General features: G+C 37.9%; 3 protein-coding genes across 4 annotated transcripts; 2 read left to right on the top strand and 1 right to left on the bottom strand.

The window, feature by feature from the left end:
• The first annotated feature begins 768 nt into the window (after nucleotides 1–768).
• Nucleotides 769–7,073, top strand: LOC119985247. The gene is made up of 2 exons (XM_038829485.1): nucleotides 769–1,367; nucleotides 6,455–7,073. The coding sequence occupies exons 1-2, from the start codon at nucleotides 974–976 to the stop codon at nucleotides 6,937–6,939; spliced, it is 879 nt and encodes a 292-aa protein (XP_038685413.1). The 5' UTR covers nucleotides 769–973; the 3' UTR covers nucleotides 6,940–7,073.
• A 3,472-nt stretch (nucleotides 7,074–10,545) lies between these two features.
• On the bottom strand, nucleotides 10,546–16,989 carry LOC119986238 (peroxisomal membrane protein PEX14-like). 2 transcript variants are annotated; one of them, XM_038830807.1, is made up of 12 exons: nucleotides 16,819–16,988; nucleotides 15,730–15,968; nucleotides 15,564–15,603; nucleotides 15,255–15,448; nucleotides 14,841–15,030; nucleotides 14,597–14,686; nucleotides 13,815–13,885; nucleotides 13,691–13,733; nucleotides 13,522–13,589; nucleotides 11,908–11,952; nucleotides 11,726–11,794; nucleotides 10,546–11,297 (listed from the first exon to the last, which is right to left on the bottom strand). In XM_038830807.1, the coding sequence occupies exons 1-12, from the start codon at nucleotides 16,874–16,876 to the stop codon at nucleotides 10,830–10,832; spliced, it is 1,575 nt and encodes a 524-aa protein (XP_038686735.1). In that variant the 5' UTR covers nucleotides 16,877–16,988; the 3' UTR covers nucleotides 10,546–10,829. The 2 variants fall into 2 exon arrangements, with proteins under 2 accessions (XP_038686735.1, XP_038686736.1); XM_038830808.1 differs by lacking the exon at nucleotides 11,908–11,952 and having other exon boundaries at nucleotides 16,819–16,989.
• Nucleotides 16,990–17,006: 17 nt separating this feature from the next.
• Nucleotides 17,007–18,072, top strand: LOC119985570. The gene is made up of 2 exons (XM_038829860.1): nucleotides 17,007–17,033; nucleotides 17,671–18,072. The coding sequence occupies exons 1-2, from the start codon at nucleotides 17,007–17,009 to the stop codon at nucleotides 18,070–18,072; spliced, it is 429 nt and encodes a 142-aa protein (XP_038685788.1).

Genomic DNA, 18,072 nt, shown 5'->3' with positions numbered 1-18,072 from the left:
TATAAATTTGCTGACTTTATTTTTGGTGTAATAAAGGTGGAGCACGCACAATATTGATTTTTGTGTAAATGTGAGTGTGTTAGAGGGGAGACCCACATGGGGAGCAAACATGATCCTACCTCTATTACACCAAAAATTAAGCCAACAAATTTATACCATTGTGGTTGTTGTTGTTGGCCCAACAACATCAACAAAATACATCCCCAATATATTTTATTGACCACGACAAATTTACACCATTGTGGTTGTTGTTACTGCTTAATTAGTGCCAATTTGCACTCGCATTAGCCTCTACCATAGACACTAGCACTAGTCATTACTCAAATTATGCGTACCAACTAGCTAACTAGTACACTCTGACTCTATAACCATAATTGTGAATAATGATTTTTTCCTTGGTCTTCCTTCTCACCTATAAAGGGCCAAAGTTAGTATAATGAATTTCCCCATAAAAAGACCATTTTTAGCTAATAGTGTATTGTCAAATTGTTTGATTAAAATGTGTAACAATTTGATAATTAATTTCTTTTATTTTATAATGAATCGCATACTATCCCTTATGTAATTTATCACAACATATATACACCAATCAACGAAAATTGAACCAAACAATCACAACATGAAATGGTATATATACTTCTCAAATTCTTTACAAAATGGACCCAAAGCCCAAGTTAGTATTAACATTTCATAAAGAGCGCATTTTGATTACTTAATAGGCCCAGGCCCACCAACCTCTCCGCGGCTCCGCCACCTTATAAAGAAAGCGCGTTGCGCTCGATTTGGATTCAAATGAAGCTCCGCAAAAGCCAATAATAAATATTCCACCCCCACTCGCACGCTCGCGTATATCCAAACACCGCCTCCTCATTTCCTTCAAATCTCCATCAACACGGCTTCTTTCTCTCTCTATATATCTCCCAATTCCTTCCTCCTTCTTCCTCTCTCAAGAAATTGAAAAGTGAATTCGGAAATGCAGGAAAGTAGTTCGCTACTCTCGATCTCTCCGGACAGATCTCCCAGTTTCGACACCTACTCTTTCGGAAAGCTCGCCGAGATTGCTGCCAGAGTCGTTCAAGAATTCGACGATGGAACAGTCTCCGACTCTAATTTCTACGATTTCAGCACCGGGAGTTGTGAACAACCAGAACAAGAAAGTCACGACGAAAAGAACGATAACAACGATGAAGATGAAAGCGATGGAGAGTTTGAGTTTTCAATCGTGAGCAGAGACCGGGAGTTCATACCTATCACCGCTGACGATATCTTCTACAACGGCCAGATCAGGCCGGTCTACCCTCTCTTCAACACAGATTTGATCTCTAACGCGTTGTGCAAAATCAACGAGGAAACCACCACAATTAAAACTCTCAAAGTTGGAAGAGTGGAATAATCTTCTTATCATTTCAATATGTCGTGATAGACTAATTATATACAGAGAATAATGAAATATTTTACAGAGTGATTTTAGGAACTAATCATTGACTTTTTTCTACAATTAGACTCCTATAATCTTGCTGAATCTTTGAATTGACTTCTTGCTTGATATTATACAGCTATGATCTTCTTGCTTGATATTATTGACTTCTTGCTTGATATTATACAGCTGTGATATTCTTGCTTGATATTGTTGACTTCTTGCTTGATATTATACAGCTGTGATTTGACACTCCCCCTCAAGTTGGTGCATATATGTCTTTAATGCCCAACTTGCTAAGTGAGCTGTGAAAGATTCTGCCTGTAACTGCTTTGGTGAGAATATCTGCAAGTTGATCTTCAGATTTGACAAATGGTACCTCAATGATCTTGGCCTCGAGTTTCTCCTTAATGAAATGTCTGTCAATCTCAACATGCTTGGTCCTATCATGTTGCACTGGATTATGTGAGATGTCTATTGCAGCCTTGTTATCACAATACAATTGCATTGCTCCTTTTTGTTTGAACCCCAATTCTCTCATCAAATTTCTTATCCAGAGTAGTTCACATATTCCATGTGCCATACTCCTATATTCTGCTTCAGCACTTGACCTAGCCACCACGTTCTGTTTCTTACTACGCCATGAGACTAAATTGCCTCCCACGAAAGTAAAGTAACCAGATGTTGATCTTCTATCAGTAACTGAACCGGCCCAATCTGCATCTGTATACCCTTTCACATCAAGATGAACATGTTTTGAGAACATCAATCCTTTCCCCGGGGCAGATTTAAGATATCTCAGAATTCGAATCACAACATCCATGTGAGCCTCTCTCGGTGCATGCATAAATTGACTTACGACGCTAACAGGATATGCTATGTCAGGTCTTGTATGTGATAAGTAAATCAACTTACCAACAAGACGTTGATATCGTTCTTTATTGGTAGGTACTTGTTCAGCATCTTCATGAAGTTTAAGATTCACCTCCATTGGAGTCTCTATTGGTTGGCAGGCTAACATTCCAGTTTCGGTTAGAAGGTCAAGGACATATTTTCGTTGTGATAGAAATATTCCTTGCTTTGAACGTGCCACTTCAATGCCCAAGAAATACTTTAGTTCGCCGAGATCTTTCATCTCAAACTCAGCTGCTAAATAATGTTGCAACGCTTCCTTCTCTTCTGGGTCATTCCCTGTAACTACCATGTCATCAACATACACAATGAGTGCAGTTATCTTACCTTTCTTATGTTTCAAGAAGAGAGTGTGGTCAGAATTGCATTGTTTGTAGCCAAAATTCTTCATTGATTTGCTGAACCTTCCAAACCATGCTCGGGGTGATTGCTTCAATCCATAAAGAGACTTTTTGAGTTTGCATACCATGTTGCTCTGACTTTGCTTCATCTTGCATCCGGGAGGAGGGTCCATATAGACTTCTTCTTCTAGGTCTCCATGTAAAAAAGCATTTTTTACATCAAATTGATGTAAAGGCCAATCTAGGTTGGCTGCCAATGAGATAAGTACCCGAATTGTGTTGATTTTAGCTACAGGTGCAAACGTCTCCCAATAGTCAATTCCATATGTCTGAGTATACCCCTTTGCCACCAGTCTTGCTTTGTATCGTTCAATTGCTCCATCTGCTCTAAATTTGATTGTATAGATCCATCTGCAGCCTACTGTTTGCTTCCCTTCTGGCAAATGAGTCATCTCCCAAGTAGAATTCTTTTGGAGAGACTCCATTTCGTCATTCATGGCTTGAGTCCACTTGGGATCCTTAAGAGCTTCCTGCACATTACTTGGAATAGATACAGTGGATAATTGACACACAAATGATGCATATGACGGGGATAACCTATGAAGAGACACATGATTAGCAATAGGGTATTTAACACTTGAAGTTGGATCAGGTTCATATTGTTGTTTAGGAATTCCTCGGTTTGAACGAGGAGGCAATTTATAACTTGAATGACTTGACTCAGGTAGGGAATCAGAGTTAGATTGTTCAAGTACCTGTGTAGGGTTTTCAGGACTGGACTGATTGACTGGCAATGGTACTATAGGAGAAGTTGTATTTAGGACACTATCTGGATTCGTAGCTGGTTGTTCTGGCATTGTTGTAGGATTGGCATGGTCTGGGTCGATCTCCTCTTGAATTTGATTTTCTGGTCCTTGCTCTTCGTCCCTCATGGTTTGACCTACTTGAAGTTGTTCTTCCACAGGATTAGTTGACCCATCAATATTACCATCGGGACACTGGGAAACATGGACAACTTGGTTTTGAGTATCTTCTGCAAAGATAGAGTTCTCCCCCTGCAGAGGATGCTTAGAAGTGTTCCTTGAGTAATAAAATTCACTTTCATTGAAAGTAACATCAGATGTAACATATAAGGTTTGTGTAGGTGGATGGAAACACTTGTAGCCTTTTTGAGTGGTAGCATAGCCTACAAAGACACAACGTAATGCACATGGGTCCAGTTTGCTACGTTGGTGAGTATGTAACTGAATGTAAGCAACACACCCGAAAATCCGTGGTTCAAGGTTTGGTGTAGGTGGCACTGTGAGAAGGTTGGTCAATGTTTGAAATGGAGTTTGATATTGGAGAGTACTGGATGGTGTCCGATTGATGAGGTAAGCTGCAGAACAAAGAGCCTCCCCCCAAAATTTGTGGGGCATATAAGCCTCGAATAAAGATGCACGAGTAACTTCTAGGAGATGGCGGTTCTTTCGTTCTGCTACACCATTCTGCTGTGGCGTATAAGCACATGTGGTTTGGTGAACAATCCCTTGTTGGTTAAAAAACAAAGAAAGATCATTGTTGACATACTCTCTGCCATTATCTGACCGTAGTGTTATGATCTTCCTGTCAAACTGTGTAGCAACATACTGATGAAATTGTTTGAATTTTGCAGTAACTTCGCTTTTCTGTTTCATGGGAAATACCCATGTCATCCTGGTGCAGTCATCTATAAAAGTCACAAACCACTTAAAGCCACTAATAGTGAGAACTCTTGATGGTCCCCAAACATCCGAATGGACAACCATGAAAGGTATAGAACTTTTATTTAATCTCAATGGGTAAGAAACACGATGACTTTTGGCGAAAATGCAAGTTTCACAATGAAAGTCTGATAAATCAAATTGAGAAAATAAATCTGGAAATAAAAGTTTTAGGTAACCAAAGGAAGCATGTCCTAGTCGCTTGTGCCATAACCAAATCTGCTTTATTCTGTCTGACTCTATACCTCTTACATGATGCACACGACTCAATCTGCTACTGCAATCATCTGATAGGTCCAAATAATACAACTTTCCCTTCCTAGTACCACATCCAATCACGGCCCTGGTGAGTAGATCCTGAAAAAGACAATAAGATGGCCAAAAACACACAGTGCAATTAAGGGAATCAATAATCTGAGGAACAGATAACAAATTATAGTCTAGGGAAGGGACAACCAAGATGTGATCTAGGTTTAATGAAGGCGTAAGAGAGAGGGACCCTTCTTCCAAAACTTGGGAAGTGGTTCCATTTGCACTAGTAACATGAGTTTGAGATGATGATTTTGTGGAGTGTAATCCAATTGAGCTAGATGTCATATGGTCAGTAGCACCAGTGTCAATAATCCATGATCTATTATAAGTAAGTGAAGAAGTACCTGAGGTCGCCAAAGCCTTGGATTCAGATGTACCTGATGGAAGTTCAGAGTCTTTCTCCTGGGATGGTCCAGCAGAGATGAATGAAGCCCGACTTGGTTCCTTCTTTCGGCCTTTATGAACCCATCCTTCTGGATAACCAATAATCTCGTAACATCCTTTAATTGTGTGATTTTCAAGACCACATTTTGCACACTTCATTGGAGTTCTGTTACGAGTAGCACCTGAATTCTGAGAGCGAGATTGCTTATACCTTGTGGTAGCCAAGGCTACGGTTTCAGATGTGGAATCTGCTTCAGACATAGTGCCTTGACGATTACTCTCTCTTTTAATATGTGCATATACTGCCCCGAGTTCAGGTTTAGGCTCCATCCTTAAAATTTCTCCTCGAATTTGATCAAAATTATTGTCCAAACCTGCAAGAAAAATATAAACTCGAAGACGGTCAATCTCCTTGCGTCTTATTTCCATATCTTCTGGGTGTTGCATGTTGCTGGGGCTTAACTGATCAAGTTCTTGAAATATCTCTGTGAGATCACTATAGTATGTTGCAACTGATCTACCATTCTGTTTCATCATAAATGATTGTCGATGTAGATCATAAATCTTTGCCTCATCAGAACCATCAGAGTATGTTTTCTTGATGGCATCCCATACTTGCTTGGCTGTATCATAACGAATGAATCGTTTCATCTGACTGGGGTGCATGGCATCAACTAGCCAATTCTTAATTTGACAATCTGATGCACGCCACTTGTTGTATGCTGGATCTGTAGCTGCAGGTTGGATAGTATCACCGGTTAGGTGACCATGTTTTTCTCGTCCAGCAATTTTCATCTCCATGACTTGGTGCCATAGAGAATAGTTATTTTCATCTAACTTTATGCCAGTTGAGAAGTTGGAATTGTCTCCTTGTATGGTGACAATATGAGGGATTGAATTTGATTTGGGAGAGACATCTTCACTTGTCATGATGATGACTAAAGAATGAGAAGATAATGAGTTTCAACAGACTGTGTTTGGTGATGAATGAATGAGTAGGGTTTGATTAAGAGACGGCCAGTATCGACTCCTCTGATACCATCTCAAAGTTGGAAGAGTGGAATAATCTTCTTATCATTTCAATATGTCGTGATAGACTAATTATATACAGAGAATAATGAAATATTTTACAGAGTGATTTTAGGAACTAATCATTGACTTTTTTCTACAATTAGACTCCTATAATCTTGCTGAATCTTTGAATTGACTTCTTGCTTGATATTATACAGCTATGATCTTCTTGCTTGATATTATTGACTTCTTGCTTGATATTATACAGCTGTGATATTCTTGCTTGATATTGTTGACTTCTTGCTTGATATTATACAGCTGTGATTTGACAAAAACCAAAGCGACGTCGAATCGGCTGCCCTTACGGCAGCTGTTTAGCGAAGAGCGCGAACTGACATCTACGTCTTGTTCATCGTCGGAGGCGGACGAACTAGACGGCGCGGAACCAGGCACTTACTGCGTCTGGACTCCGAAAAAGGCGGGAGAGTCGTCACCAAGGATGTGCAAGAAGAGCGGTTCCACAGGTTCGTCGAAGCGGTGGAAGTTTCGAGACCTGTTGAACCGAAGCCACAGCGACGGCAAGGACACGTTCGTGTTCCTGGCATCAATCAATAACAACAAAAAAGCAGGGGAAGCGAAGCAGAGAACACCAGTTTCCAACGCAAAGGAGGCGAAAGGAGGAGTTGAGGAGGAATCTGTAAAACTTAACAGGGCAGTGAAGGAAAGCGAGAAACGGCGGTCTTACTTGCCGTATCGGCAGGACCTGGTTGGGGTTTTCACGAATGTGTATGGGCAAACTCGGAATTTTCGTCGCTATTGAAGCCAAAGGTTGGGACGTTTTTTAGTTGTGTTAATAGATTTTAATTAGTTATTAATTATGTAATATGTTATTGGCAGACAAATCACATGGTTATGGTTTTGGCGATTTATTTAATTAGTTGGCTTTGTTGATAATTTTTTTAAAACGGGAGAGCGAGGATTCAAACCCTGATAAGGGTGATAGACATTATCCTTACCACTCCAATTAATGACTCAGGTGTTTTGTTGATAATTAAGATATGTAAATATCACAAACTGATCATATTTTTCATTAGTGGTTTAAGGTATAGTGTAGTGACTAGGCGGGGTAGATCCACACCATAAAAAGGGATCTCATTATTTTTGTCTCGACTATCTTAAATACTAAGATGTACGCACATAATTTCATATGAAACATGTCATACTCATGATTTCACATAAACTATGTGCTCATGATTTCACATAAACTATGTGCGTTCATCTGCTATACCTTTCTCTAGTATACCTTTCCTTTCTGGAAATTGTTACAACCAAGCAAAGGCTGTATTTGCTGAAATTGGTTGAGTATTCTGTTTTGACATTTGGTTTTACTTGTTCAAGATAATTTCAAATTCTTTATTTCTTTGAAGGTGATTCGAAGTTAGGGGAGAAATATTTATACGCAAACTTAGAAAAAAGTTAAACGCCAAAATCACCAGGAAAAGGACGAAATGTTTGATAAAAAATAATAATGAATAGTTTTCACAAAAGTTTGTCTTCAATTCATTGAGAAACCGTCAAAAGTTTGTGCACTACATCACCGGCCTAATATAGATGTTGACAATTGGGAAATCTGATTTGCAGTCTAACCATCTGGATTCCTGGAATGAAAGAAATGTGAAGAAAAAAAATACATATACAAAATAGTGCATAGTATAACAATAAAGTCTATAAGTATATACTCTATAGTTGACACAAACGAAAAGGAATATATGGGTGACAAAATTTTGTCCGGTCTAGATGATCGAATTTGTCCTGGTCAGATTAAATAAAGTTTGGACGCAAGTTATATTTTTAAAATCTAGATTAAAAAAAAACAATTTTGTCCGAACCCTAACTTGTATTAGATTATTGTCTGATTTACTTATCTGAAATTAAATCAATCCGTCTGATTTATTTGTTTGGAATTAAATCAATCCGGATTAGAATCCAGACATATAAATATTTCGCAAATACGTGATGTTTTCTGATACGAAATCCATTTTTTAACACCCCTAAAAGGGAAAAGAAAAAAAGTGAGGACTAGTAAAGGGCAGGCCTAGGGTCCCACCACACTTGTACATAATTGGAATTGCAGAGCAGAGATGTTTCTACAATTCTACTTTCTTGTGTATTGGAATTGGATGGGTTAGAGTGGGCCATAGGTCTTCTTTTTATTTTTTTCTCAAAATTTTGTAATTGAAGTTGAAAGGAAAGAAAGGATGAGCCGAATGCCCAATACGACAAGCACTTTGGGTGGATGATCTATCTGTTGGCCATGATCTATTTGGTTTTGACATTCGTTATTTCCACTATTAATTTGGGATTTTGGGAAATGTGTTAAAGGTTTCACCATCTCCCACTCATACTCTCTCTCTCTCGCCTAGTTGAGGCAAGTGGGACCTTAAGAAGCATATGTTGATATTGATACATATAACTAGATGTTAGTATTGGCCATTGGGAAGTGGAAGTGGAAGATGAGAAAAAAGTTTTCCAAAGAATAATTGATTGATTGAGATAATAATACCAGCAGAACAAGGACTAGTGCCCACAAATCGCTCTTGTTGTTCTTAGTGAGTTTTTAGTGTCCACTCCTTGTTCTTAAACCGAATTGTGTTCACAATAACAAGCAATTTGTCCCTTCTTGTAAGAACGGAGCCACTAAATTATGTTGAGGCGAGTTAATATTAAAATAATATTACTTTGATCCGTCTGAAAAACTTTTGTTGGGATCTTCGGGTAGCTCTCAGTATTTTTTTTATGGTTATTTACAATAATATAATTGTTTTCAAATCATATTATCGATGGAGATTTATCTTGATATTTGAGAGAGATTGCTTGATTTTTCCATATCAACTCGCCTGGAGTCTAAAACTATCAGTCTCATACGCACCAAATAAGGAAAATGCTCAAGACCTCCAATTTATGACACCCTTATTTACCCCAAATTCATGTGGAGTGTGAATGTTAAGTGGGTCTCATATGTGTATAATCAATGACTATCATAGATGTCACATCTGAGGTCATTAATTGGCATTGCTCACCAAATAATTATCAATTCATGCTCATTTGGTTTTGTTAAAAACCATAACTTCATTCAAGATTCTTACTACGAAAAGAAAAAAAAAAAGAAAAAAAGAAGCAAGAATCAGGAAAAAAAGAAAAGAAAAGAAAAGACTTCAAAGTTGGAATATGATTGAGACATAGCAGAAGGGTTGGGCTACTTCACAATTCAGTCTTTCTTTTACTTTCTTCTGGGGCATACAATACAACCCAAATCCTCAAGGGGACCCTTCCATGATTTGCGCAAGCCCCTTCTCCACACATTATCATCTGGTGCTTGGTTTTAAACAAAAGCTGCAGCCTACAAGATGTCATGTAGGACTCAGTTTCTCTCTTCTTTCCTGGAAATTAAAAGTTGTGTTTTCTCACAAATTCTCTGCTTAATTCAAAATACTTCACTGTGCTTTACGTTTCAAGAGTTTCTTACAATGCACAAAATAAAACCTTACGTCGAATATAGAAGATTCAGCCATTAAATTCTTCATGATGATCACTCTAGAATTCATGCAAAGACGGGACTTAAACCCAAAGACTGTTGTTGTAAACCAGCAGCGAATTCCCTCGCCCATAAGTCGTAGAGAATAATTTCCCCCAACGACGGCGAGACAACTAATTCTGTTCTGTGCTTGTCACAACCCAATCAAAAGAACCAAAATCACACATTTCACTTCTTATTCTTCTTACCAGAGTAGAAGATTGTGGATTTTTTTTTAGTTCTTTTGAAGTTTAATTTCTCCTATATAATTCCACATAATTCATAATTTATATAAAAAAATTTGTTTATTTTATTTCTAATGCTACATAGGCGGGTTATTTGCCTGAAAATGGAAAAAATCTATCCGAGGTACCAAATTGAAACAAATTTGAAATTTAGATTATTAAGTTAAAACATCTAAACATTATGATGAAAACCTTTATCTTAGCAGATCTATGAATAAGATTGGGTTGAGAAAAAACTTTTGGATTTGAGAACAAGTCTCGTTTTACCTTTGAGCATTTGATGACTGAGTTGGAACATGACAAATCCTTCTAGAGTGAGTACAAGTTTTATTAACCAGGTATGGTTAAAATGCAACTTTGATTCTAGTTGTTTCTATGTTCCCTTTTTGGTTTTACTCAAACGCAAAGAAATGAGAGTAAATTCACTTCTTCTTTTTTGGCCGTGCAAAGTCAATTAATGCTACACATTTCATCCTGTACTAGTCATAATGCAGTAGAGTCATTCAGTAAAAATATGGTGTACCGGAACTGAAGATGTCTAAAGGTTAGGACTTCTGCTAACTAGTTATGGACCTTAAGGAAAAAAAATATTACCTAAAAAGCAAGCTAACCAAAGACGCAACATAATTTTTCATACTCAATAGCTACAGGTTTACAAGGAGAAAGTCCAATACAATTAGCTTTCATTGTTTATTTCAAACAATACTAGCTCATGAAATGAATCGACAAACACATGGTACAAGCATTAAGTAGACAATTTTACTTTTTTTTCTGTTTCATGTAGATCCAGCATATTGATGGGAGTAAGTTCCATCACTACAAGTATCTATTAGATAACTTATCAGCGGCAGATCGGGAAAATTCAATCCAGCTTCACGATGGTTTCTTCTCCTATTCTGTTTGTATTTCGCTAGAATTCAATCCAGACCCTTCCTCATTAATCTCCGCTACACCTCCAGATTCAGATATTTTTGTGACTCTGTGCAACTCATCAGCTGCATCGTCAGGACGGGATGCTGACAGATCATCTGCTGATTGTTCCCTCTGGACAGTTGATTTTGGCCGTCGGATTGCTTCAGCTGCTTCAGCCATCACAACGGAGGGTGGCTGGGGAGGAACCCATGTACGCTGGACTCGTTGCTCATTAGTTCGTATGCCATAAGCTCCGGCCTTGAGTTCATCTTCGTTTTCTATCTCAGTGATTCTAGCACTCCTTTGCTGCCGCCAGGGCACTGAGCTCTCACCATCCAACTGATAGCTCAGCCCATTGTATTGTGCATTCGAATTCAAGCCTTCCGCACTCACTTGAGATTGAAGTACTTGGTTGGAGCTATTCTGGGCCTGACCAACCTCCCAAGGCTATACAAGAAGAGAGTATCATCAGACTAAGGTAAATGAGGGGCATTCAAAAATTCTTCTTATTCGATAGTTGTCAGATAAACATTAACAGATCCTGAAGACTTGAGAGCACTTCTTTATTAATTTTGCAAAGGCCAATAGTCTAAGAACTTGCAATGAGGTGACTGTTGCATCAGTAACACTTCTCGTAGTACAGTAGTTCTAATTGTCAGATTTGCAACTGTACTAGCAGTACATGCATATAATGACCCACTGACAGTGCTGGAATTGAATATTTGAATGTGTGAAATCAAAGAAACAGCCCCATCTATGTAACTGAAATGAAGTCCAAAAGTTCCCTTTCTTAAACAGCCAATGAATTTAAAGAGATCAAATATCCATGAATCTTATATAGAAATAAAATGAGGCATGTGTCTTGGAAAGCATACCTTAGTTCTTGGTGCTACACGTGGATTAGGGATTTGCTGGTTAGGGTTAGGAGGTTGATCATTTATGTCCTACATAAGCCACAGAATGACGGGAAATTAGTAGTTTGACCAAACAGAGAGGTCTACCCCAGCATACAAACTAGGAATAAATTGCTTTCTGAAAAAAAATAGAGGTAAATTACTCTAATGTTAGGAGGTTTCTCCCCTCTCTGGACCATTGCCATAATCTGTCAGAGAAAGATAATGAGTAAAAAGTATTATGCCAAATCCAAAGCAATGCTACAACTTGTGTAGGTTACTGCATTCAAAAATTTTGTAGGCCACTGTTTATTGTATCTCCAGCGTCACTACCACAAAATATGAAGAAAAGTCAAACCAACATATGCAGTTACGACTTCTGAGATGGCAAACAAATCAACTCACCTCCATTTGGAATAATAAGGAAAACCATATATAGATATACCCTGTGAAATCTAAAGAAAGATTAACGGCAGTAAATTATCAGATTCACTACACATTAATTATGGGGTTGCAGCACTTCCAATCTCAGGAAGGCAAGCATGCAAATTCAACTTCCAGCAGAGAAAAAGGATAATTATTGTCACAAATTTCTTCAGATCCGAAGAAGCAGCAGCCACAAATGAAGGAGCAAGATAATTATATTCACAAATTTTTTTGGAACCGATAGGGCACAATTTAGCTGATACACACAGCTCTTGGGAATTCTGGACGGGCTTATTGTGTTTCGTCACTCTCTTTCCAATAAGTACTCAATAATGTGATGCATCAACAGTCACTTTAGTTATTACGGAAGTATCCGTATCTCATACATAAATGAAGGTACCAACTATACAATCCATGGCACTGGATTGAGGATCACAACTAGTTAAAGTGGTAGGATCCCCTCCAGCCAGCCCATGAGGGCAGGGGTTCATATCCAACACCCCAGATGTATACTTAGATTAAAAAAAATCAAGACACAAATTCCAATAGCATTTTTCAGATTGCAAATCATGATGAAGGGTTGCGGAAGAATTAATTAAGGGCAACACCAAAACTTGAAATGCATCAAAGTTTAAAATTTATATCAAGCGAAAATGAAATCAACCAGTTACCTTGTAACTCCAACAAGGCAGTTAGTATTGTTTCAAAAGCAAAGGCTGTTTCTCGAGGTTTTTTCACCTTTCGTTTTACCTAACTTGAGCAAGTTCATGGGTAATCTTCCATATTATTTTTGAAGCTGCACTGCAAATCTGCGATACAGTAACCAAATCCTATGGCAATTCTAGACTGTTAGCATTACGGTTACAAGGTAACCGTAATGAAATCAACCAGTTACCTTGTAATTCCAACAAGGCAGTTAGTGTCGTTTCAAAAGCAAAGGCTGTTTTCCGAGTTTCTTTCCCCTTTCATTTTACCTAACTTGAGCGGTTTCATGGGTAATCTTCCATATTATTTTTGAAGCTGCACTGCGAATCTGCGATACAGTAACCAAATCCTATGGTAATTTTAGACGGTTAGCATTACGGTTTCCATTTTTGCATTAGCTATGAATATGGTCTGATATTTGAAAGTAAATGACAGTGTCATGCCCTCACTCACATTCCTGGTTGATAACATCTTCTGCTCATTGATGCAAAACAACTAAACCCTTTCTACAATCTACATTTTTTTCCAGGAATCAGCTCACTGATATGGTGATATGCATATTTAAATAACAGAGTTGCACATGTTTCCATCATAAATGAGCAAAATCAAGAAAAAACAACTACAAAAGAAATATGAAAATTGCTGACCTCCATGTATGATTTTGGGTGAGGTGCAACAGAGGGTTCTGTAGATGCAGGTGAGGAGGAAGGCCTCACTGTAGAGGAGATTAATGAAGATTTCATTCTTAACATTAAAACTGACACTACTGTAAAAGGTTGAAAACAAAGAACCAATAACTGAAATTCAAGGAGCAACCTGAGCGTGAGTTAACATCCGCCTCGCCATTCGCATATGTGTGCTGCAAGAAATATAAATTAGTAAACCTCTAACTTAGGTTTTATCGACAGAGTAATCAGTACACGAACTATTTTCAACTAACCTTTGAACTCATGGTTGAGACTCCATGATCTTGCTCAAAAACAGATGCAGTTCCAGGTTCACTTGCTTGTCCTGACAAATAAAGGATAATAGACTCAGAACAAGGCGTTACCAGAAGCAAAAGAGATGGTCACAGACTCCACATTTCATGGCCTTTAGCCGCTAAGCATGTTGTGGCCCCTCATCATTATTTCCAGGCAATATTTGTGTCAATAGAAGCAAGGAAGTGGTCAGGAGGTAAAACAGATACAGTCTTACAGATGATCACAAACTTCTAAGCCAAAATGGCCAACTTTACAAACAATTTTCCACAGAATGGAATCCTGAACAAACAGGTGCTAGGTATTAAAATTTAAAAACTCCCTTTCTTTGAAGAAGTGACACTTAAAGGTCAATGAAACAGAATGTTGAGATCACTTACATTTCTAGGGATATCCTAAACCAATGAGTCTTATGATCACACTACCCCCGAGCAAAGAAAAAGAGACAGAGAGAGAAACCTAAATAAAGTGAAGACTGAAGACAACTATTATAATCTTAAATTGTTTTCTATTTTTTTTCCCCAATCAATAAAGAGCAAGAGCAACCCTTTCACTGGACCTCAAGGTCCAACACCATGCAACCCCATTCAGAACAAATTGAAATCCTAAAACAAAGTGCTACAGATATAGGCAGTCAGAAGTCTACAGCAAGAAAAACAAAATTTAAAAGCGAAAAACAAAGAAAGCCCGACAGAAAACATATCAACATATCTGATTGTGATGATATAGAAGTATTCTCTACCTTCCAACTTCCGTATGGCAACACTCATAGACTTCATTTCCTTTACTTGCACATCTAAAAGATTCATAAATTCCTCAAAGTATCTCTTATCTGTAAAGGACAAGCCAAGTTTCATAAATCAAATGAATAGTTGCTCATCACTAAATAATTCCAATGGATCAAAATAAGGATTGAAAAGATAATAGGAATTCTTGCATCAACAAGTCACGTGACAAAATAAATTAAATTGCCATAACAGTTCTACCTTCATTTTTGGAACTTAACATTTCCTGGCTTGCCTTTGCCACATCAGCCGCAGCAGCCGCAGCAGCTTTTGCCGCCGCTGCCGTTTCTTCTGCCAAACTTGGTTTTGCATTTATTTTTTTCACAGGATCATCATCTTCCTCCGAGACAACCTTACGTATCCAAGATTTCAACCTGGGTACCAGAGCATTCTAAACAAGGAATGCGTTATCTTTCTCTTAACTAATTTCGCATGATTACATGTTAACAAATTTTAGCATGTGTTCGTGCTAAATTTTTTAAGAAAGAAGAATATGGTACATAATAGTTAATACCATACAATAAAAACAATGGAAATATAATATATATATATATATATATAAGCAGTATGAAATATCTAACAGCTTAGGAGAGAGGAAAGATTGCTCATTAATACCTTAATTACAACAGCTGTTCCAGCTCCTGAAATTGCCAAGACGCCGACGGCAAGAATAGCATGATACCAGTGAAACCGAGACTGCGCTAAGGTCCCCACTGAGGAAATGACACCAGCTGGTGCAGCTGCTGCAGGCTGCAGAGTTTGCATTGGGGCTTGTGGCTGATAGTTTAAAGTTGGCTTAACCTGTCCATCTGTTGATGCAATGGTAGACGACATAGAATTAGGTACAAAATTTTCATGCAATCCAAGTTCTAGTCAAATCCAAGTACCACCATGAACTCTAACCATGGATTAAAATTTGCTTACCTTGGTTTGTACTAGCTGCCTGAGCACTAGAAGGTGGGTCCTGTAGGTAGCATAAAATGTGGAGCAAAGAGACAAAAGGTTAAAATGTATTTAAAAAATAAGCTTCTCAAAAGCAATTGAATGGAACTATAAGGCAAAAGGTGTTTTAAAAAAAAAAATTGCTTACAGGAACACGTCGAAAAGCTTCATCTATCTCCTCCTTTGTAAGGCCTTTCTTCTCAAGAAATGATCGTCTATACATAACAGGAGAACCCCTGACCTTTGGATGAGAGAGAAATTTTACAGCATTCTGCACTTGGTCCTCCCGCATTGGTTCTGAGTTCACAAACACAGATGCTGTAGAACTCTGTTTGGTGTCCTCTGTGCTTGCGTTTTGCTGAACATCGTATTTGGGCTGTAAAGTATCTGTAACTCAAGTTGAAAAGACAGGTTAATTATCTTGGATGCACAGTTTTTACGCACTTCAAAGATTAAGAAGAGAAAACAATTCAAGCATCCTGAAGCCGGATATGGCCGCCATTACCATCAACCAAAAAGAAAAGCAACTTCTAGTCAGCTTTGATCTCTAATAAATATTAAACATAATTTTATTGCACAAGGAACTTGAGTGTCAATGTGTGTTATCAAACTGGCGAAAGTGTTTTAAAGCCTTCTCACTTGTTCTAAGTTTCCAGTTTTAAATACCCATATTTGCTTTGCTCCCCCTCGTAGTCATTGACTTTTCTTCCATGTGTCTCCAAAATTTCAAAATCCTCAAGGTACATCAAGTTCAGAATACTTCTATTGCTATACCACTGTTCAGTTTTGTGTAATCAAAACATAATGATCTACAGAGCAATAATAAGAAATACTCAAATCATTGCAAACTTATTAAGTGGACAAGATTGACATATTAGGTTACACTTCCTTTCATGCTTTGTTTTGGAACAAATTGGCGTACAGCAAGGTCAATTGCGAGAGCTATGGAGTTGTGAAAACCCTCGAGTATACACCTTTCTGCAGTTAAATCCATAAATCCAACTACAAACACAACAAATGAAAGACGTCCTTTACCCTATCTAGAAACCGATATTCAAAATGAGAGAAACGAAAGAGAAATTTTAGCTTAAAACTCGAAAACCTACTATATTGCAAGTCAATTTCCTTCTCATCGAACTTTCTCATTTTCAGAGAAACCAAAAAGAAATATACAGAATAAACAGAATATGAAACCCGTGAATTAAGAAAAGAAACACATAGAGAACAGAAATCGCACCTTGATTTTGGGGTTTATCGTCGGCGGGATTTGGAGGAGGCGATGACTGAGTAGCCATTATTGCTCACCTCCGTCGACTGAATTTCAAGCCCTAATCCAAAAGAGGCAACCAGTGAGAGGAGAGAAGCAAAGAAAATAAGAGAAACTGAGGGGGGAAAAACAAATATCGATGATGATGTCAGCCGTAGATGTTGCTCATCTCGAATGGTGTGCTGGTGAGAACTGCCAAAAACAGTGTGGATAATCAGCTCCAGTGTCTCTCTCCTCTGACCATGTTTCGTAGTATCATGAATGCATGGGTTGATGTTCGGCTTGGCCCACTTACGGCCCAACCCAACTAAATATACTAAATGGATTGAAATGAATGCAACTCCAATTAGGGTACTTGCAATAGTTGGTGGGTAATGGGATAGTAAACTGTATTGGAAAACGTGTTTTACAGATGTGAATAGGAATGGAAATGTATTGTCTATTGTCATTGTACAATGGTATTAAATAGATATTGGCTTGAGTTGTTAATTTTGGTGGTAAATGTTTGAATAACATACAACAATATATATATTCTTGAAAATGATTTTCTATTAAATTACATTAAACATCAACACTTATTTTAATTAATAAAATTTTACGTCAAATAAACAAACTATTTTTAAAAAAAAATAGTAAATGATGGAAGAAAATATTTAAAAAAAAAAATGTAAATGACGACATCTACATTTGTCTTTCTTGTATACATGCCTCTTTTGTCTATAAATATCCTATACACTCAACATTCACTCAACATTTTGAGGAAAGCCAAATCAAATCCCCATTCTACTTCAAGAAAATTTCATTTATTAAAGTTATCAATAGATAACAATCGCTGGTGATTCTTCCCATAGAAGGTGGAGTTTCTTTCGTCAAAGAGCCAACATTGTTGAGGAGGAGTCGAGTGATGATTCAGATAAAGATTTGTATGCTTTTGAGCAGCATGAAATGCAAAATGCTACTCAAATACTTACCACGATGGCATCACCTGGTCCTGTCCAACCAAGGACATGCATTAACATTCATAGAGATCGCGAGATGGCTCACAATGATCTTGTGCGAGATTACTTTGCACCAAATTGTACTTATCCTCCTCATATGTTTCGACGAAGATTTCGTATGCGACAGGAATTATTTCTAAGGATCAAGGACGATCTAGAAGCTACATACACGTATTTTCAGCGTCTTCCTGATTGCACCGGACGACTGGGTTTATCTGCTATTTAG

Source organism: Tripterygium wilfordii, chromosome 19 (assembly GCF_013401445.1).
Source record: "Tripterygium wilfordii isolate XIE 37 chromosome 19, ASM1340144v1, whole genome shotgun sequence".
In the NCBI taxonomy this organism is placed as follows: Eukaryota; Viridiplantae; Streptophyta; class Magnoliopsida; order Celastrales; family Celastraceae; genus Tripterygium; species Tripterygium wilfordii.
Note: the sequence above shows the minus strand (reverse complement) of the source record. Positions and strands in the feature narration are given on the sequence as shown.